Here is a 21,176-nt window from a genome sequence, read left to right on the forward strand (position 1 = left end):
TGAATAACATGGCTAGCTCTGTTAGTTTCTAAGTATTGTTAGAGGAATGAAGGTAATTATAAGCAGAGGAAGTGGTGCTCTTGGAAAATGTTTTTTTGAGCAGAGAGACTTCTATTATGACATCTTTGCAGCAAACTTGTATCTTTTCACCATATACCTATTGTTCTTTTCAAGTCTGACTCCTACAAGAAGTGTGAAAGGCTTTTTTAATCCTTCCTGTCTGCTTTTTGCAGTCTCTTACTATGGGCAGTTGTGCTAAACAGCCTATGGAAGGACCCTAGAGATGGGTGAAATGGTAAACCACAAGAATCTGAAAAAAAACCAGATTGCTATCTCATGATGTGGCTGGTGGTAGGGTTAGAAATAGCAAGCAGCAGTAACTACTGCTGCAACTGTGAGACTTGCCTGTGTTGCTTGGTTCACTGCATTAAACTCTGTACTGAGTTGAGACACTGGTTCATTTGCTTTCCAGATGCAAGCATCCAAATCACTCAAACACACTCAAAACTTCATATCAATGTGGTATAATTTTTTTATTTTATTATCAACCTTTCTTTGCACAGAGGATGTTGGTGAACTTGGCCTTGGTCTGCCTTTGTACTCTCTCTTGTTTTAATAAGATGAGCTGAACTTTTTGCCCTTCTTGAATGCAGTGGGCGAATGAGCCCTCTTGATACTGAGACATGGGGGTTTCATAAGCATTAGGTGGGCCAAAATCTTGAACTGAAAAAAGGAAACATCAAAATTATTTGTTAAAATTGTTGTGTGTGTTATGAGCACTGTCATGTGTTATACAGGCTCTGGTAGGGATCTTACAGGCTATTGAGTTGAAGGTTTATTTCTAACTATTTAGGAAGTAGTTCTTTATGCAGACTGTGGAGTGGCATACATGAGGTCAGCAGTTCTCCACCTAGTTCTTCCTGCACAGCTTCAGACACAGCTCCAAGGGTTGCCATGTGCTGCTGACACCTGTTGAGAAGGCTAGTGGCCTCCTTCTGTCTCTGGGCTGGCACATCACTGCTTTCATGTAGAGAAGGGTCAAAAAGTTGGCAGGAGTGATGTGTATCCTGTTCTGGCACCTATGAACAAGTGGAGATGCTGAAGCTCGGCACATTGCAAGAAAAAGCACAGTTTGCGGAATTGGTTGCATTGCTTCTTGCGCTGAGGAGGCTTCCCTAGACCAGCCCCTCTGCCGTCTTGAGCCACATGCAGCCATGAGGATGTGAACAAAGGGGCTGCAACAAGGTATCAGTGCTGATCACCAGCACTGTAGGCAACCATGCACCTACTTACTCCTAAGGACAAAAGCACCAGCTGGGGATACTGACTCCAGTGAAATTCTTTCAAGCTGTTCAGATGGGTACAGGCATAGGCCAAGCCTTTCAGAGTTGGTGGGTCAAGCCCCATCACAAGCTCTGAGCTTCAACCCGCAAACACCACCCCAGGCCCTGTGTGCTGTGGAGCGTTGTGCTGTGAGGCAGGTGTGGGCAGGCACTGCTGCATGCGGGCATGGGAGAACAGTCTCCAAGTGTAGTGGTTAGTTATGTGCTAAGTAAATGGATTAGCTCCCTGGAGTAAGAAGCCTTTATCCTATTAGGTTGCTAGCCTCTTCAGCCCGTTCCCTTGTCTCTAATGTATATGTGAGGTTCAGTGGGGCATGGGAGCAGGGAGACAAATAGGTGGTAGGGTGCAGAATGTGGGAACCATTGGGTAACATCAGTTTGTCTCTGTGATTAGTAATGTTCTACTATTCCCACTTCACGGACACCTGTTTGAAAAGAAAATATAATCTCTCTGTTTTGTTAATCTCTCATGCAGAGAAAAGGGATCTCACAAATAGGCATAGTCATGTGAAAGGAGAAGATGCTGAAATACTCTGCAGGGCTGTGCAGACATGACATGCACATATGTGTGTGTCAGGAGGAGGAGGAGAGGGACTCTGCCCTGTTTTTGGACTCCATGGAGCCCGAGCAAAAGCCCCATCATCTGGGATGTTTGTTTGCTTGTTTGTTTGAGAGAGATTTGGGTTTTGTTTTTTTTTGGTTTTTTTTGCTTCCCAGAGCTGTTTATGCAGTCAGTCTGCATTTGGCTTTTTCAAAGTTTCTCCACTGTCCACAAATCCAAGTTCTTGTCTGAAGACATAACCTCATGTGTCTTCTGCTTAAAGTTGTTTTTGTGAGTGCTGCCAGTAGTACCGGCTGAACCCAAGGCAAGGATTTCCATGAGGTAATGTCCTTTGCACTCATCTGGAGAGAGGGTGGGAGGCAATTCAGAGTAGCCTTTTGAGGCTTTCATTGTGAAGCACAGGCCATGTCTGCCTTCCTGGCCACTGAAAAATCCTTTCCTGATTTTGCACAATGAGTATACTCCATGTTGCCCCATTTTTGAGAACCTCCCTTAGGACCAACTCTCTGGCTAAGGATGTAGGGTAAAGATGCGTATTCCAGGTACTCCCCAGACAAACCTATTGATCTCCATTGGACATTTTCTGTGGTGGATCAGGGATTACAGTGGTTTTTATACCTCATGAAAAGTCCCATGTATGAACCATATCCTGTAGGGTGGGTTTTTGGGCTGACAGCATTCAGGGCCAAGAATTTATGCCTTTATCTTTAAAACACTTGATATCACCCTCTAAAACATTCAGGTTAGCCGTAGAAACTTGAAGATACTGACTTAAAAATCAAGACTCTAGGTGATTTTGAGCTTTTATTTTTCTTTTACCTTCCATGTGTACAGCTATCCTTTACTGTGCTGGGGTGAACCTGTGCAAGTGTGCATTGTCTGAGGAGAATGTGGTGATCTGAATGCCCTGGCTGTTCATTGTCTGGCTGGTACATAAAAGGCCCTGTGGCTTGCACAGAGCCTTCAGAGTGGCTTGTCATTTTTTCAGTTAGCTGAGATTGGTGTAAGGGTAATCTGGCATACGCTCTGTGTCCTGCGTCCTTTGGGTTTGGAGCAGCCATCTGTGGATTCTCTTCCTCTTTGTGTCCCTGTAACATTACAGCTGACAAGAGTCCGTACCTTTCACTGATTTGATTTCTTCTTTTTCTTCTTTCCCAGTGTATACAGCTGTGTGACTTTCAGAGCCCTCTCTGTGTCTCTCTGCTTAGAGGAAGCGGTTTACTCTCTTGCTTGGCTTGTGTCTTAACCCCTTCTTCGTGTGCTTGGAAACAGTGTTTAAATGGCAAATGGTAGAATTATCTGGAGCTGCTTGTTTCAAGCCCCAAGCACTGCCCATCTCCCATGTGCTGCAGCAGCAGAGCTGAGAGGAAGAGTGTAAAGCCACAGGAGACAGTGAGCCTTCTGCCCTAGCTCTGCCTATGGCAAAAGTCCATGGGGAGGGAGAGCTTTGGAGTCATGGCCAAGCCAAGGGTTTAGTTAACAGTTGCAGGCTGCGACTGCAGAAGTAAGACAAACTATAGAGACACCAGATGATATGTTAGACTAGACTGGATGTTCCCTGTGGACAGCTTTGGAGCCAAGGCCAGAAATGAAGGGAGGAAACAGTCACGTTGGCAACCCTGAATTAAAAGCCTTGTTAGCTTTTTCTCAGGAGCAGTTACTGTGCCTGCCAGCTGTGAAACTAAGCCCTCCTGTCCCTTCACACCCCTCCTCCCTTCCCAGGCTCTAGTGAGCAGGAGGGGCAAGCCCAGCATTTGAATTTTGGTAACTTTGGCATATGCAGATGAGTGATAGGGAATTAATGAATCCTGCCCCTTCTTTGTATTTCTGTTAGTCCTTAGGTGCTGGAGCTTTTGGTCAGGTCTGTTTCCTGCACAAATGGAGCTTTGCATTTTTTTTTTGAGGCCTCAAAGAAAACTCAGCAAGGGATTTGGGGTTGGCAAGGAGTGAATAGATGAACCATCTGATGTACCCTGCAGATCAGCAGACTTGGACTGTGCCAGACAGCAGGAGAAGTGGCTGCTGAGCCAGAGATGCTCCATACAGAGTGTTCACTTCCTTCATCCCCAAATTCAAATAAAAACCAGCAGTAAAAGTGCCAGGGCGAATCTGTCCCATTTGATCTGCACCTAGAGGAATGGGGCTTTTCTACAGATCCAGAGCTTTATCTGGAGACCATATGCCACAAAGGTAACAGAGGAGCAGTTGAAAACCAGAGTCACCTACAGACAGGCATTGTCTGTTTAGACCATAACTGTCTAAGTAGGCATCTGTGTCTGCATTAGTTGTGGCTCTAGTGTGATATTCAGGGAGATCTTAAAGCAGCCTGTATTTTGAATAATTTTGTCTGCTCTCTGGGCCTTAGGAGCAGTGGGAATTTGGATGTGCTGACAGGTGGCAGACCTTGCTGGCCAGGCTTCAGCTCACACCTTCTGTAGTGGTACGACAAGGGCTCATGGTTTTAAGGTGGAAGAGGGTATGTTTGGGTTAGACATTAGGAAGAAATTCCTTAATGTGAGGGTGGTGAGACACTGGAACAGGTTGCCTAGGGAGGTTGTGGATGGCCCCTCCCTTGGAAGTGTTCAAGGCCAGGTTGGATGGGGCTTTGAGCAACGTGATCTAGTGGACGGTATCCCTGCCCATGCAGGGGAATAGAAACTAGATGATCTTTAAGGTTCCTTCCAACCCAAACCACTCTATGATTCTGTGATTCTGTAGCAGGCATCCACCAGGCCCAGCAACCTGATGCCATTCTGCAGTGATCACCTGTCTATCCTTCTGGATTGAGATGTGACTGGCTTGTGCTCGCTGTTCTGCCAGTTAAGACTCACCGTGGTTAAGGCTCTCACCCATTTCTTTTCAGTAGGAATAGCTGAGCCTCTCCCAGGAGTGCACAAAACGAGGTGACTGATGACAGCATATTGGAAGGGGTTTTGGTGCCCACAGAAGTTACTGTATTCTGTTTTTCACAGTCCACTGTTCGCTGAGTGTGTGATCCTGGGCAAGTCCCTGCAGTACATTTTTTCGTCTAACGCTTAGTCTGGTTTTGTAGATGATCACTTAGTAATCATCATTTCCTCTGCTGCCCTGCCCAGAGGCTCTAAGCAGTCAGTATTTGCGTTAAACAGAGGCTGTGGATTTGTGGCACTTGCTGGCAGAGGTGTTGCCTGGAAAACTGGGTTCCCCTGCCTGAGTGGCATGGGGCCATTTATGACAATATCGAGAAACCAACTGTGTTGATGTTTTGCAGGGGTTTCACACAGATTGAGCATAAATGTGACCAAAAAAGTGTTAATGACTACTTCACATGACTATGAAATAGAAACAACTTTCTGAAGAATTCAGAGGCTTTTCAGGATACTCCACAGTATTGCTACAGTTTACAGTCTTCACATCCTGGGGTTTGTTTTTGTAGGAGGGAGCTGTTGGCCAAACCACTTGAATTAGCCTGTATTTTAAAGTGCTCTGAGGCTGTTTAACTTCTGGTAGAACTGTCTGCTGACTGTGACAGATGATACTTGTGATTTAAGGCTGTGGCTGAAATATAGCCCTCCTGGTACTGTGCTGCTGCACAGGCTGGGCAGGGAGCTCGTGTCTGATACGTGTGCTGGGTAGCAGCCTTGCACCCTTGGGGCCTGACAGTGGGTGCTCCTCTGGCTGAGGGCTGCATGGAGTGGGGCAAATGCAGAGTACTCTCAGGTGATTGCTGGGAAGGCCTGGCCCCCTTGTTTCGCTGCTCATTAAAGTCATGTGTGCCTGGCTGGGGGGTAAGGTCAGCTGGAGCTGCTTCAGCTTTGCAGCAGTACGGAGGAGCCTGTGACCTACTCTTTTTCCTTACGGTTTTTGTATTGCACAGCTACGAGGTGATGCCCATGCCCTAGCAGCACCACTCAGTGCCAAGGAATTTCAAAACCCAGTCCAAAGTTAGCCTTCAATATAGTTTTAAAAGGTTTTGTTTTTGTTTTTGTTTTTTTTTTTGCTTGTTATCCTCCTAAATGGATCTGAAAGGAAGACCGGCTTTTCCCCTGGAGAGTACTCATCACCATGTTGGCTAAAGGACAGGAGCCATAGCTCTGCTCCTTCACACCCTGCCATGTGGGCACAGAGCACTGCTTGCCTGGGTGGGAGATGTCTGCAAAAGCAGAGAACACTGCAGGCTGCAGTATTTTAGTGCAGAGGTGCCTGGAGCTGTTGGATCAGGGGGGCACCCAAATCTTCAGCATCACTGGCTGGGGCTGTGTGGGCTTTTGCATGCCTGGCTTGTCAGAGTGCTGCCTTTGGGAACAGGTGATCCCCTTCCTTGAATTCAGCTTGTTCTGTAAAAAGGGCCCTGCTGAAATCCCCTGCTTCATTGACAGCATGAGGCTGCTGCTGTTTCACCTGCATGTACATCTCCCCACTCCCTGGTGGCCAGCAGCTGTGGGCCTTTGTAGCCCCCCGGGCCATCCACTCCTTGCCACACGGTGGGACAGAGGTGGGACTCGGTCAAGCAGAAGCCTGCAGCTGCAGTGTGCCACACAATAGCCACTTTGTGGAGCGGCCTGACCTCATCTGCCCACTGCGCTGCAGCTGCGCCCCTGCCCTGTGCCTTAACCCCTCCACACGCTCCCCCTGCCTGAGCAGTGGTGGGGCAGGGGACAGGCTTTGTTCAGCAGCTGGCTGGTGGAGAAGGCTAGTCCTCCTGGCTCAGTCCTGCCTCTGGGAGCTTGTAGGGAAAGAGGTTGGGCCGACTGCTTGCTTTTGGACCCCTTCCCAGGGGAGAGATGAGTCGTGGGGTCCCCCCTTGTCAGCTTGGCTTGTGCCCTGCAAGTGGTGTTGGGCTACAGTGCCTGCATTGATGTTGCTTCTGCACCAACATTATCTTCACCTTCCTGTAACAAGCAGCGTCCTGTCTGTCCTCTGCTTGTTGGGCCATGGAACTGCTTCGCTGCCTTTCTGTCGTTCTGTTGTCTTTATGCACATTGCGTTGCTGGGCATAGTTTCTCTCTTCACATCAGCCTTCTGCTATGGCTGAGAGTGCAGTTTCTACTCACCTTGTAATGTTTCCTCTTTTCGTTCTTTTTCCAAGCAAAGCAACATCATCACTCTGTTTCTAGATTTATTCTCTGTGATACACATTCAAGCTTGGTCTGCCTTGTTGTTTGTGGAAGGATCTGGACAGCTAGTAAAGTGCCTGGTAGGGATAACAGCATGGAAATAAAACAGGAGTTACGGTGCTGAGGCAACTCTCTTAAAATTTTGTCTGCTTAAAATTTGTATCCTGTCAAGAGCTTTAAGATATCAACAAGTGACAGACATGTTTGTACGTTCAGTCAAAGCGCACCAGCTCTTCTGTGGAGGGTCCTCAGCAAAACTAAAGGCAGACTCATGGCCTGCTTCTTGTTCTTCTGAAAGTCTGGTCTGTGAGTCAAGTTATAGCACAGTTACTCGATACAGACTTTATTAAAATTTTGAGATCTTTTTCATTAAACAAGTGAAAATCCCTGAAAAATGTGTAAGATGTAACAAGCTGATTATAGCATTTGATGGAATGTGCTGATTTAATGTAAATTAAATAGCCAATTAAGATAAGCTGAGAGTTCCTATACTTTCTTGCATGAAATAGACTGAACTGGTTTGAAAAAAATGGTTGTAGCTAAACTGCATCCAACTCTAGACAGGCCCTTAGTCTTAAAACTACAGCTAGATAATAAAACAAAATAAATAACAGTAATTAAAAAAACCCACCAGCAGAGAAAAGAGCTGCTGCTTTGTCCTATGGAGGCAGTAAAAATTAAACCATTCTAAAAATAGAAATGTGGATACAAAAAGCAGATGTAAGATGAAAGGTGTTTGTTAATATGCAAGCTGATACTTTGTATTGTAGACTGATCTCAGTTCAAACTCTTAAATATTTGCAGATTGAACTGTGATGCCTGCCTTTAAACTGTTCGCTGCCAGAGTTGTGAGTATTGATTTTTGAACTGTGGTAGTGTGATGTAAATTCATCCTTCTTGAGGATTCCACTACTCCTAGAATAACCTTGCATTAAGAATATCTGTATTTTGTTAATATATATTAGAATCATCTTGATTATGTAGTTTGCATATAGTAGTTCTGGATACAGTAGCTTGTGTGCATGTGTGTGTCACTTTCTGTCTGGGTTAGTTTGGAACTGCTCAAGTCAGTGTTAGAGGAGTTGTATCAGTACTGCTTCATTGGACATGTCTCCTGAAGCAAGGCTGCCCTGGAGGGCTGGGCTCTGAGGAGCAGGGGTGGTGGTTCATCTCAGCTGCTAATGTGGTATTTTGATGGGGCAGTGCAGTGATGTGCAGCAAAGTCATGTGAGCCAGTCCAGGGGTTCATTACCACATGTCATTCAGTAAATATGTAACTCACTAAGTGATCATTTCCACTCCTTGAAACTTTCTTTCGAATCCAGGACTGGGTTATGAGCAGAGATTATTTGTGTAACAGGAGGCAAGATTGGTGGGAAGATTCTTAGGCTGTTTTCTGCGAGCTTAACATGAAAATGTTCCAATTCAGCCTTTAGAGTGAGGCATAACTTGTGCCCTCAAAAAGACTTTCTACATTTCCTTAGTTATGTCATTTCCTCCTTGTAAGTAGAAGCTACAGCAGATAATAAAATAAACTTTCCTTCATGCAAATAATAGTACTCTCAAGCTGTAGGGTCTGGCTCTGATGCCAGCAGTTCTGTTGGAGACCAATGGAAGGAACTTTTAAATTTAAATAGGGAGGCTGAGCACGGGTGCTGTCTCTTTTTCTTCCATTTCCTTTTCTGCAGGTGGAAGGAGTTTCAGCAAGCAAACCCTATGGCTTATTCTCAGCTCCTTTGCTAACATTCCCCATGACGTTCAGCAAATCTCTGCTCTTCTTGACGTAGCTCCCAAAAAATAATTTGAGGAAATCATACTGCACTTCCTGATTAGCCTAGCAGTTAGGAATAATCCTGGGATTACTAAACTGAACTATACCACCTTTCTTATAGGCCATTTCTCTGGCTTTAGGCTACAGCAAGTCATGTAGCCAAATAAATGTTATTTCAACTCTGCCTTGTATCTATGTAAATAGGAGTTAATGAGTTGCTGCATCTCATGGTTAGCTTGTGATGTGGAGGTCTCCAGGGGGAGGATGAGGAGAGGCTGCTGTGGAAAGTCCCCAGCTGTTGCTAGGCAACACTGCGTTTTAGCTTTCCCATCCGAAAGTCTGCACTCAAGTTTGGCAAGGAAAGGGAAAAACTGAGGGATGGAAAACCATACAAAGATGTTTGACTTACTTCTTGTAAAGCATGGTTTTACTGTGCTGCACAGAGAACATGTGGCTGCAAGTGAGGTGGAAACAATTTGATTAAATAGAATAATATTTGATAACTCGCCTTTTATTTATTCATTCTCAGCTGCAAGATCATGTGTCTGGCTTGCTCTCTGTCTCTCCCTCTCTTTTGTCTCTTACAATGATCTTGGACCCTTGCAGTGAAGCTGGAAGAGCGCAGCACAAGTGGTCTTGCTCCACTTTCAATCCTAACTGGAACTGCAGCAGTTCCAGAGACCTTCCTCTGCTGATATCTATACTCCAGTTTTACAGCCTGTGAATGAGAGGATGATATGCTTTCATTTTACTACTAAGTCCATCAAGAGGTACACCAGAGATCACTATTCCCTAACTAAAATTGTTACTTAAGGCATTGTGCTTGTGCTGGACAGTGCACCCTTTTTGAACTGTAGTGCAGATTATGGTAAGATCATAGAATGGTTTGGGTTGGAAAGGACTTTAAAGATCATCTAGTTCAAATTGCCCCCCTGCTATGGGCATAGAAACCTCCCACTAGACCAGGTTGCTCAAAGCTCCATCCAACCTGGCCTTGAACACTTCTAGGGATGGGGCATCCACAACCTAATTGGGCAATCTGTTCCAGTGTCTCACCATCTTCATGCTAAGGAATTTCTTAATATCTAATATAAATCTCCCTTCTTTCAGTTTGAAACCATTCCCTCTTAACCTACTACTACATGCCCTTGTAAAAAGTCCCTCCCCAGCTTTCCTGTAGGCACCTTTCAGGTACTTGCATGATTAAAACTCATCACAACAGCATCACTAGAAGAGCACCTCTGTTTTCTGCTGGAAGCGTCAGACTTGGGATACAGCTGAGCACTTGAATTCCTATTGGCAGAATCTGGCTGGTTGTCCATCCACCCACAGACTAGTTTTAACTTTTCAGTCAGTCTTTGTCATCATCTTGTAATTACTGTCTCTTGTTCTTCCCTATGTGTTTTAAGAGAAGGCCAGGATTAGTAAATTTAAAGTCTTGCTGCCTCTGCTAACTTGTAGTTGGGAAAGAATGTATTTTGTTGCACCCTAATGGAGTTATTGGGGGATCTATGGATGCGACCTTGTTTTGCACTGGACCCTGCTGGATGCTGGACTGCACTGGAAGGTGTCATACTTTCTCCCTGGCTAACAGAGTTGTATTTAAAGATAGTATTGCCCTTTCACCAGAGGATTCCATAGTGCTACTGAGGCACTGTGGAATTTAGTGTCACAGCATTGCAATGTCCTTGGGAGTTCATTCAAGTACCACTGTAAAGCTCAGCTTTACACAGCATAGAGAAGCTGAGTCTCACCCAAAGTCACACAGCTTGCAGTCAAGTGGGATGCAGTGGGGTATGTTCCACAGCACTCTTCGCTTGAAGAATGGGGCTTGAAATCAGTTCTGATTCTCATTTTCATTGCTTGACCCTACTTTGTCTTGCACATTTTATCCCAGCAGCAGGCTTGTGGCTTGCGCTATGTAGCTTACCTTTCCTCATCCCCACCAGCCAGCATTTCGCACCAGTCTTGAAGAAAAGCTTATAGAGAGATCAAAACTCTGCATGACCTCACAAGTCCTCACTTTGCCCTTTCCTGCACCCCTGGGGTTTGTCAGCCCCACCAAGGTCTCTCTCTTCCCTCTGTCTTTTTCACTGTCTGGTTGTAGGGGGTGTTAAGAAAGGCAATAACCTCACAGTAAATACCAGCCTTACAATAACTGCCTTGCAGCCTGGCTGGGAATGGAGCCCTGCATTGTTTTATAGGAATTCCTGGAGAATTACTTGTTTAGTTGGACAGCACAGGCTTGGGTTAGTTGAGTTCAGCAATTCTCTTTGTCTCCTTCTACATGTTTTCTGCAAAGACCTGTTGGGTCTTTAGGTTAGAAACCTTGCTGCTGCACTGACAAGGCAGCCTGTGCTGCCAGGTCAGACCTGGGGCTGAGGAATCAGGCTACTGTTGAGCCTTTTGCTTAATAACAAAGACAGCATAAGCACCTTATAGCAGCCTTCCAGTACTTGAAGGGGGCCTACAGGAAAGCTGGGGAGGGGCTTTTCATCAGAGAATACAGTGATAGGACAAGGGGTAATGGTTTTAAACTGAGAGAGAGGAAATTGAGATTAGATATTAGAAAGAAATTCTTCACTATAAGGGTGGCGAGGAACTGGAATGGGTTGCCCAGGGAGGTTGTTGATGCCCCGTTCCTGGAGGTTTTTAAGGCCAGGTTGGATGAGGTTTTGTGCAACCTGGTCTAGTGGTCATGGCAGGGGGGTTGGAACTCGATGATCTTTAAGGTCCCTTCCAACCTTAATGATTCTATGATTCACCTGGTAAAGGATTAAGAAAAAATGCTCAAAATCCTTGCAGCACCTCCCTTCTCCCCCATGCATGCTTGGACAGTGAAATACACTTCACTCAGGCCCCAAACTGCCCATGTACACTTGGTGCAGAGCCTCTCTCTTTTCCAGGCATGTAAGTGGGCTGTGAGTGTGCTGAGGGCTGGATTTTAGATCCAAGAGGCTGGTGTGTGTAGTAATGGTGAGTGGGTCTCCAACCCCCTCTCCAAGTTTTTTCCAGCTGTGTGGATTGGCATTGCCAAGTCTTGTTCATGGGGTGTAGAATGACAGAAGGTGGTAGAGGAGTGGGACTTCTTCCTCTATCCCCTGGCAGTACTTTCTACTGGGTGTATAATTATAAATATTTTCACCTGAGCACCATCTGTGGTTTTGTTTTATTTCTTCTGAGTTTTTTGAGGGTTGTTTGTCTATTTTGGGGGATTTTTAATCTTTTTGAGTTTCCACTGCTCTCTTTACTGTATTACTTTTATCTTCTACTGGAAAATGCAGGAAGACAACAAACAAAAGGAGAGAGGAAGTAGAAAGGTCTCACTATTTACTGTCCATATTGGTAAGATGGTGGCATGTCTTTCCACAGGTGGGCTGTGTTAAGAATTTAATCTGAAAAACATCCAGTTGTTTTGTTAAAATGCGTGTGTGTGTGTGTTTTCCCACACTTCACACAGGTTTCCAACTGGAAAAGGATAGAAGACAGTCAGGAGGTTGGAAAATCTATTTTTGCTTTCGAAACATGATGGAGAAGTTTCTTCCTGACATGCCTCCACCACCAAGTTTTTCACTGAAAAATGTATTGAAGTATTTTTTATGGAAAAGCTGTTTGCTCTTGAAGCCGTTTTTCCACTTAGGAGTCATTTTCTGAATTTTTTTTGAGGGGAAAGAATGGTTTTATTCACTTGCCAACTTTCAAAGTACTGCCTCAGAACAGGGAAGCTCACCTGTTTATTTCTCTAGTTACACAGAGTAATTGTTTAAGTATAACCTGTTCACTAGGTTGTGTGGTTCATATGTTATGGCAACTTTAATGGCTCTTTACAGTATATGGCAGAGGGATTTAGGACTGGGGGCAGGTGCTTTTTACCTTGGTTTTTAATTTTTTAAAAAATAAGCATAATTAAAATAACTTATGGGAATATCCACATTTACATTAGACTATTTTTTTTTTCTTCCTAAAAGGAGGATAAATTCACCTGCTTCAGGTCAGAGTCTAACCACTAATTGACAGAAATTAGGAAGAAACTTCCTTTTAGGCAGTTGTTCCATCTCTTTCTCTGTGGAACTTCCTGTATGTTCTTTCAAAGCCTAGGGTTATCAGCCACTACCAAAAGACTCTGTGCAGGTTGGATGAAATAGTCTCAGATTAGGATGCTCACTTGATGGCCACATCTGATAGTTCTTAGTCTTTCATATCTCACTTAACCATCCATCCATCTTGTTTGCTAGTAAATGTTGATGAAAAGAGACTTCCTACAACCTCTCTCTCTGTTCCTTCCTGCTACTGCTATTAATCCCTGGATTCTACTTCTCTTTCAGAAGATGCTGCTCAAGAAGAATTGTGGAGTGAAGACTAGAGTTATTAAAATTCGTGTAAGTTGCCCTTTTCTGGTGCTTTTCCTTCATCTTTCCACACATCTGTGGTGATTCTCTTTGAACATCTATGCCCAGAAAATTATTTCTGGAGGCTTCCTCTGGCTTTATCAGCTGCATATCAAAAGTTGCTAGTCTGTAGTATAGACTGTAGTTGGAATTTAGGTTAGGTGTTATTTGGATCCTTCCTGACCAAGGGAAATGCTGATCTGAGGTAACATGTAGTGTTTGGTATGTGTGAGAAATACTGGTACATAGCTGTGGAAGAGGGACCATACCTGCATGATGCACTGGCATCTGCAGAACTGTATGGGATGAGGGGCTGGATGATGGCAGATGCAAGATGGCTTTGTTGCTGGGATGACACTTCACTGTCTGAGTATCTCCCATTCTTGAGCTCACAAGTGCCTAGCAGGGCTAGGTTTGCTCAACTCTCCTGCTTGTATTTTGTGTGGCCTGCACCTCTCAGTCTTTGTCTCTGGTTTCCCATCCTCTGATTCTTCAGCCAACCCATCTCCTTTGTGGCTACCCTGGCTTTCCTTCAGTAAGTGCCATATGGTGCTGTGGGAGATGTGTGGATGACCTTGCACGCTGCAGCCAAAGCAAGTTCTTCAGTCCGTTGAGCCATAGGATCCCCCACATGTTTGTGATACACGGGTGAAGAAAATTTAGATCCTCTGTGATGAAACTGCTACTTTCTCTGCAGTAATTACAGCCTTGCAAGAGGGATGAATGGCAGACCAAGATCCTTCAGAGTCTACACCTTGCCTAGCAGGAAGTGGGGCCAATGCCTTTGTGAACCCGGAAGTGCTACTGTTTCTGGCCATGCTGTTGGGTCCCTCTGCCTATCACTGCTTTGTGGGTGAATTTTGTATTTGAGAGGAGGACCAGGTAGAGCTTGCTAGAGCCTTGTGCAGAGTTGAACAGTATTTCTCAGTCTCTTTATATGCCTTCTGCCAGGGCACTTCAGTCCTGTCTTTGACCGCAATGACCTGATAGTTCTGATTGTACAATTAATCCTGATCTGTTACATATTTTCTTGTGCTCTTGCCTGGATTATTTTCAGTAGAGCTGTCTCCTCTTGTGCCCTGTGAGCTCTCCCCAAGCTCTGCTCATCCTTCAGACCTACCGACAGTCTAATCCTACTGCAGTTTTGGCGCAACTTGTTTATCACTTTCCTTTATGCCTGCCCCACGTGATTGTCCTGTTTTTCCTGGGTGTCCCTGGACTGCAGCTACTTCCAGTGTTGCTTGGTGGCAGTCCCCCTGTCCCTAGTGTTTCAGCAATACCTCAGTGGGGTGGTTTCTCCTGACATCTTGAGCTCATTATTGCGGCTTACTCGTGTGCCCCTGGAGAACCTGAGAGGCAGAATTATCCCTTTGCTCCCTACTGGGCCCGTGTCAGCTCACACTAAAATAAATAGCACAAACTGAGAGCATACATTTCTGACAGATGGCACAGAATCCATGCTTCTCTGGTCAACCTTGCTAAGCTGGGACAGTGCATCTCTACCTGAGGTGCTCCTGTGGTTTCCATGACAATAGCAAATGATACTTCACAGTCTCTTGTTGATCTGTCATGGTGGCAGAGCTGTTAGGTAATGGATGGTTTTTGTTTCCATTTTTCAAATCATAGCAACTACCCACTTTTGTGTACCTAGCTTAGAAAGGAGGCAGCTGGTCCCTGGCAGAATACCTTGCTGAGGGGTCTCAACTCTTGAAGCAGCTGAGAAACGTCAGTACCTCTGAAGGGTGATCCTGTGTTCCCATCATACAAAGGGAAACCTCAGTCCAGCCAGTAAGACATGCTTGGCACAGGGTTCCTTCTTGGTGTTGCTCAGCAGCAGGACAAGACGTGATGGGCACAAGTTGAAACAAAATGATACTGAGGTTGCCCAGAGAAATTGTGGCGTTTCTTTCCATGGAGATATTAAAAACATGCCAGGGCATGTTCTTGGGTGATGTGCTCTTGTTGACCCTGCTCTGAGGCGGGAAGTTAAACTAGACCATCTCCAGAGATGCCTGCCAACCTCAACGGTTCTGTGATTTCTGGATTTTGCCCAGCACTCAGTAATGGAGTCAGAGCACACCAGGGATCTTAACTCACTTGGGAAGGCTATCCTGAGGCCCTACTGAATGTGACCTTTTGCAAGGCGTGATAGCAGGAGGCAAGGTGAGAGGCTTGGTTTTCTCTTGCTGAGTGTCTGGTGACACAGGTTCAGTGTTGGTACTTTGCCGTTGTGGTGAGGGTGGAAGAAATGAAGACAGAGCTCTCACAACAGCTCATCAACTCATTTGCTGCTACAGCAGGAACCCAGCAACTGTCTGCATGTCTGAACAGGAAGCATCACCATGTGAGCCAAGGCTTGTGCCACTGCAACCCTGAGAAGCCCTGGTGCACAAGTGCTCCTGTTTCAGCATAGGTAAAGAATGTGCAGTCACTTTCTGAACTGAGGTGGGCATCAACTTCCAGTGTACAACTGGATGGAGATGCAGTGAGGGGACTGATCTGAGGAGCAGGTAGGCTACCTGATGGTGTATGCCAGGGGTTTTAAGCAAGAAGGTCTGCTTTCTCCCCTCATTTCTCCTCCTGCTGAATAGCTTGAAGGACAAAGGATTAGCTTATTCCCTCCTGTGCGAGGCAGATGATGACAGTGACCTGCTAATAACATCAATGAAGCATTTTTATACTGTTCTTGCTGAGGACAGTGTCTCATGTGATTATGAGGTAATGCATGATTTTAAAAATACCCTCCTCCTGACTGATATTTTGGTTGCTTTGACATCTCAGAGCTTTGCTGGCATGTCAGGACACAAGATAATGCTCTCATGCATAATCCCAGCTATACTTTTCCTCCCTATTCTGCTGGAAGAGTCTCCCATGTAAAGGTGAGATGGAGGGGCAGTCTCTTTGCCCTGTGGCACTGAAACAGTTTTAGCCCTCAGAAATGTTCATGGTCCTTAGGAGTCTTTCTCATAGCAGGTGATCTAGCTGGGTTTTGCTTCTCCATGTGTTAGTTTTAACACTAAGGTGCCCCCTTGTTACTGTTCCCTGTACTTCAGCTTGCCATGGGTCAACTCAGGAGGTGTTAGGCTCCAGCCTTTCCACTCACTCAGCAGTTCTTCTTAAGCAGGATGATCGGACAGTGATGTGACAAGTCTAAGAACCTAGACAGATTAAGACAGGAAGATTAATAAGCTTCTCAAATATGCAGCAGCTCAGTTGTTTTTGAAGTGTTTTCAGCTGTGAGAGGTCAGGGCCTGACAGTAAAGAGAAAATAATGTATATATATTAAAAAAAAAATAAATCTCCCTGTGTTGCCCCTTCCCCCTCTCCCAGTAAAGGATAATGGAACATGAGAATCATCCCCTGTGGGCAGGCAAGCAGAGATAAATTGGAGGAGACAGTGTGTGTATGAGGTATGGATTTGTGTGTAAGAGTTACATGTAGCATAGCACATGTTGGTGCAAGGTGAGGGGTAGATGTGGGCCTACATGGGTGTTGCACAGTAAGGTGAGCAATGCCTGTGGGTGCAGACCTGATCACTGGTGCCTCAAACTGCCAGTCAGTGTAAAGTCTAGATCTGGAAGCAAGGTGCTAGGTGTGAGGGAGAGGGGTTACGTGCATGTGTATTTTAGCATCCAGAGCATGTTTGCATGGGGCAGTTGGATGTTGCATGGAACAACACTTCCTTAGCACTGGAAGGAGGATGACTGTACAAGCACATGCTTGCAGGGTATAACTACATCTGCCCTGGACCAGGCTTGGTCAGCAGGGGCAGCCAGCTCTGAATGCAAAGACCTATCTTCCAGAGTCTTTCTATTATACCACAAGACTTCAGTTCTCCAGACCCTCTTGGGATAAGGGTTACAAGTCTTTCATCTAGTCCTGTTCTTGTTCTGCCTTCATAAACTCCTACATGCAGTTTCTGAATGGGATTGGTGGAGCTGGGCTTATCTCAGAAGCAGTAGGTGGGTAGAAGACAGAACTGGCAAGCCCCTGGGTATCTTGACAGCTCTTGTTGGGGCAGGCAAAGAGGCACTAAGGATTTCAAGGCCAACCTGATAACCTTGCTGATCAGATAGATGTTTTCTGCTATGTAAAAATAAAATAAGAGTTTTAAATTGAAACATAAAACCAGCATGTTTCTGCAGTGGCCTTTTAGGATGCAGACACAAGAGATAAGAGACAGGGAAGTAATTCCAGGGATCTGGCCCCTGTCCAAGCAGAGGGTGTTCTCAACATTGATAAGATCAAGGCAAGAGCACAAGAGGTTTATTTCTCCTAAAACAAGTGACCTTCTCAGCTTAGAGCTGAGCAGGAGATATGTTGACCTGAGCCTTCTTGGCAGATGCTTGAGCCATTCACAAATGCAAGGCATGCAAGGTGACAGAGCAGTATTGGTGCAAACCTCTGGTTCTGGCTGCAAAGCAAGAAATAAAGATTTCTAAAAGTTCAGAAGACTACTGTGTGTGTATATACACCCAAACACACACAAATACATGTGTGTTGCCCCTTCCGTCCCAGGCTCTCAAGGTGGTTTGCAAACCTTGGCAAATATAGCATGTTAGGGGCAGATAAACATCATGATTGCACTTTCAGAGCAAGTTAAACTGCAAAACCAGCAGAGAATGTGACTTGCCTGAAGAGAGTCTTTGTGAGAGGAACTGAAGTCTGGCTTTGATCTTCAAACCATGTTCCTTGAGCTGTGTGCATATTCATACCACCGCTGAAAAGCTCTGACATCTCGGGCAGCAGAGATCCCAAACTGCAGCTTGCTAGCAGTTTGTCAAACCCTGCTGGTTGTTGTTAGTATGTGACTGACTGCCTAAACCCAAACCTGCTCTTTAGAAGAAACTCCTTTTCCTGGTGAACTGCATCCTTGGGTTACCTGCTGGGCAGAGGCTCTTCATGGATGTTTTAGCATTCCAGGTCCCTAGGCAGGCTCTTCTGTTGATGGGCATACTTCTGTGAGCAAAATTGAGAATGTCCTCTGCTAAGTGAGAGCACAAATAACCATTTGCTTATTGGGGAAGCTCCTGCCAGGCCATCACTGAGCTGCCTACTGAAGATCTCTGTGCAAGTGATAGATGGGCCTGGAGAATGCTAATCCCTGGTCTGAATAACTCCTGACAAAAGACTGTATCCGGAGTTTCCTCAGTGTGGGGAAGGATCCAGATGATCTTTCGAGGTCCCTTCCAACCCCTAGGATTCTGTGATTCATTGTAGCCAAGGAGGGAATGCCTGTGTCTGTTAAAAACTATTCTAAACATCTGGCTCCAGATAATTGTTTTATTTAGCATTGCTTTTATTGGTTTTCATGGCAAAGGCTAACCAGCCTTCAGCCTGTCCCCATAGCAGAGGGACCGTCATGTCTCTCTCTTCTGCTTCCTTAAAGAAAATATTTTTTATTGCTTCCCACTTTTCATGAGTTCCTGCCATAAAAGCCCTTCCACCTTAAATGTTAAATCATGCAAGTGCTTGCAGAGTCATAACCAAGAGCTCTAACTGAGACAAAAGCATGGAAGTAGTGACTGGCTAGTGAGTCAGGAAGCTGACATCCTATTTTCAGTGCTGTCCTTCCTTTGTGGTCTGATGTGGGTTGTGGGTTTGGTTTAAGAATGATGCAGTGGGGAGGGGTGGAAAGGAGGTTAGGGCTGAGGTGCAGCGTAGTGACCAGCTGCTCATGGGACAGCCCTGCGTGTCGGTGGTGGCTGTGGCTGGTGGTGCTGTGGTTCAAAGGGTTGGGAAGTGGCAAGGCATGTTTCACAGAGAGGGGGACAGATTTGGTGACTTCTGGGTCACACTTGGGTGATGGAGAAGAGAGAGAGCAGGCCGCTGTTTTCTGGCAGAGCTTCAAGTCCAAGATGGCAGATCAGGCATGTCTTTTACCACTGTATCCGGGCCCACTGCAGTTGCTCCCTGCTCTCCTTTGTTTGCATGGCTGTGGGAACCTGGCACCCATTCCCTGTCCCAGTCTGCAGAGCTGTAATCCTCTTTTCCCACACACCTCTTCCATAATCACCCTACTTCCTGCTCTTGGCTTCCACAGCTGGGCTGGTTTGTCCAGAGGCGAGCGCACTGTGTCAGCATGCGCTCGCAGCCTGCTCTTGCCAGGGTAATTAATACTCACTTTGCAGTTTTAATTTGTATTCTCTTTAAGCTGAAAGTCGTGTGCTTCTGTGTGCCAGCCTGCCTGGCCAGAGGGAATCAAGGTTGCCCTGGCCTCATGCAAACTGGAAGCTGCACACTCCCAAGCACGCACCATGTGCCAGCTCTGTGAGAAGCATGGCACCTGGGGTTCCTGGCCCCAAGGCAGGAGGACTGTGATCCCTCTGGAGGGATGTTCCTGCCACACAGGGGAGGGCTGGAAAAGGGAAGGTGAGAAGGAAGGAGAGGACAAGGTAGTGTCACTTCTGTACATACTAAAACTGCTAAGGACTCTACTTGGATGTAGTTGAGAGATTTAGGGCCAGGTCCTGTCTTGCATGTGTCTGTACTTGCTTTGAGCATCTCTTGTGTCCAATCTTTTTCCTGTTTAGGCACATGCAGACCTTTGGGGTGTGTGCAGAGAAGCACAGGCCATTTCATATGAGCAGGAGAGAAAGTGGAGATGAGACACAGCTCACTACTAGGGGGAGGTGATTCATTCACTTGTTTTTAAGAGATTTGTGTAGCCCTCAGAGCATGACTTTCACTGTAGTGGTGAGTTTCCCAAGTTGGCCAGGGTGCACTGACAGCCTGCCCCTCTGAATGACCCATCTGTCCAGTTCCATTGCAGAGCCTCCTTCCTTCAGATTATTACCAGGCAAAATCAAAGCTTGCAGTCAGCTTTCTCAAAGACACATCTCAAAGGCATGTGAGAGAAAGAAGAAGAAAGTCTTATTGCACTGTTGTCAGCAAGGACCCATATCTGAAACTGGCCTATTTCTCCTTTGGGCAAGTGACCAGGAACCCATCTGCTAGGCTCTTTGAAGTACATTCCAAAAAAGTTCAGTGTTGTCTGTCTGGTGGCACCTCTCAAAGTCTGGTAGTTGCCATCTGACAGCTCTGCACACACATTTGCAAATGTTAGATAGATTTTTACTTTTTTTTTTTTTCTGTTCAAAGAGGAACAGTGATGTGTTTGTAAACTATTGAACTGGGTTTTGCAATGTGCATAGAAGGAAGCAGGCATTAGGCAGCCTTACCTTGGTGAAGTTTTGTTCTTCCTTGTGTTTGGAGTTGATCTTTCTTTCTTGGAAGAGAAGGGAGAAAAGTAGTCTTGAAAATAAGTTCTGACATGGTTCTGCCATCTTTTAGCTATCCCCTGAAATTAATCTGCATATGAACCTGGGGGTGGAGGAGAGACTTTCAGGAGGGAAGCACTTTGCCTTTAAAATGTTATTCTTTGAGCTGCTCCAGGTCTGTGACTGGAATAAATTGTCAGAGGCCCTGTTGGAATTAATGGAGAAGCAGTTAAATATGAATTGCTGCTCCACTGGAGGAGCTGGTCCTGCTTGTAGGCAACTATTTCTTGAAAACTGCCTGAAGTGAAACTGTAATTGAAAGGCAATCACCTCCCATTGGAAGATCGCAACATCTAGATGTTCATTAGCTCATCTTGGCTTGCCTGACTGTGGTGTGCATATTATACGCAGGAGAAACTGAGGCACATATGATGGGAGGTGGCTTTGTCAGGAATGTGTTTAGAATGACAGGCATAGCTAGGAGCAGGCCTGCTTTCCTTGCAGCTGATGGTTTCACATATTGAAGCTGAAGTGTCACCAGTTTCTTTTCCAATCACCTGGCAGGGGGGAGAGGAAGGAGGACAAAGTGGAATTAAAAGCAATGTACCTGTAAATGCTCCAGTGTGGAGTCTGACAGCCTTTACCTTCTCTGTGCCCTGCTTGAGTATCGGTGCTACCTCTGGCTCTGTCCACTCCTGGGCAAGGCGACTGTCTCTCAAACAGGCCGTGTTGCAGTCAGGCATCTGGCTTTGCCAAGGCTCTTCTGGGGATTTATTCCTTTTCACACAGGGTGGTG

At 45.7% G+C, this 21,176-nt stretch overlaps 1 protein-coding gene across 3 annotated transcripts in view; it reads left to right on the forward strand.

Moving 5' to 3' along the window:
- Nucleotides 1-21,176, forward strand: part of LOC127382445 (uncharacterized) — a 59,400-nt gene that overhangs the window by 31,050 nt on the left and 7,174 nt on the right. Inside the window, exon 4 of one of the 3 annotated variants that reach the window (XM_051614084.1) lies at nt 13,101-13,151. The exons of 1 other annotated variant lie outside the window; for it this stretch is intronic. In XM_051614084.1, coding sequence (XP_051470044.1) covers nt 13,101-13,151 — 51 coding nt within the window. Of the gene's footprint in view, nt 1-13,097; nt 13,152-21,176 lie in introns of all 3 variants that reach the window. One more of the 3 variants, XM_051614083.1, reaches the window with a different exon arrangement.

This window comes from Apus apus, chromosome 3 (assembly GCF_020740795.1).
Source record: "Apus apus isolate bApuApu2 chromosome 3, bApuApu2.pri.cur, whole genome shotgun sequence".
NCBI lineage: Eukaryota > Metazoa > Chordata > Aves > Apodiformes > Apodidae > Apus > Apus apus.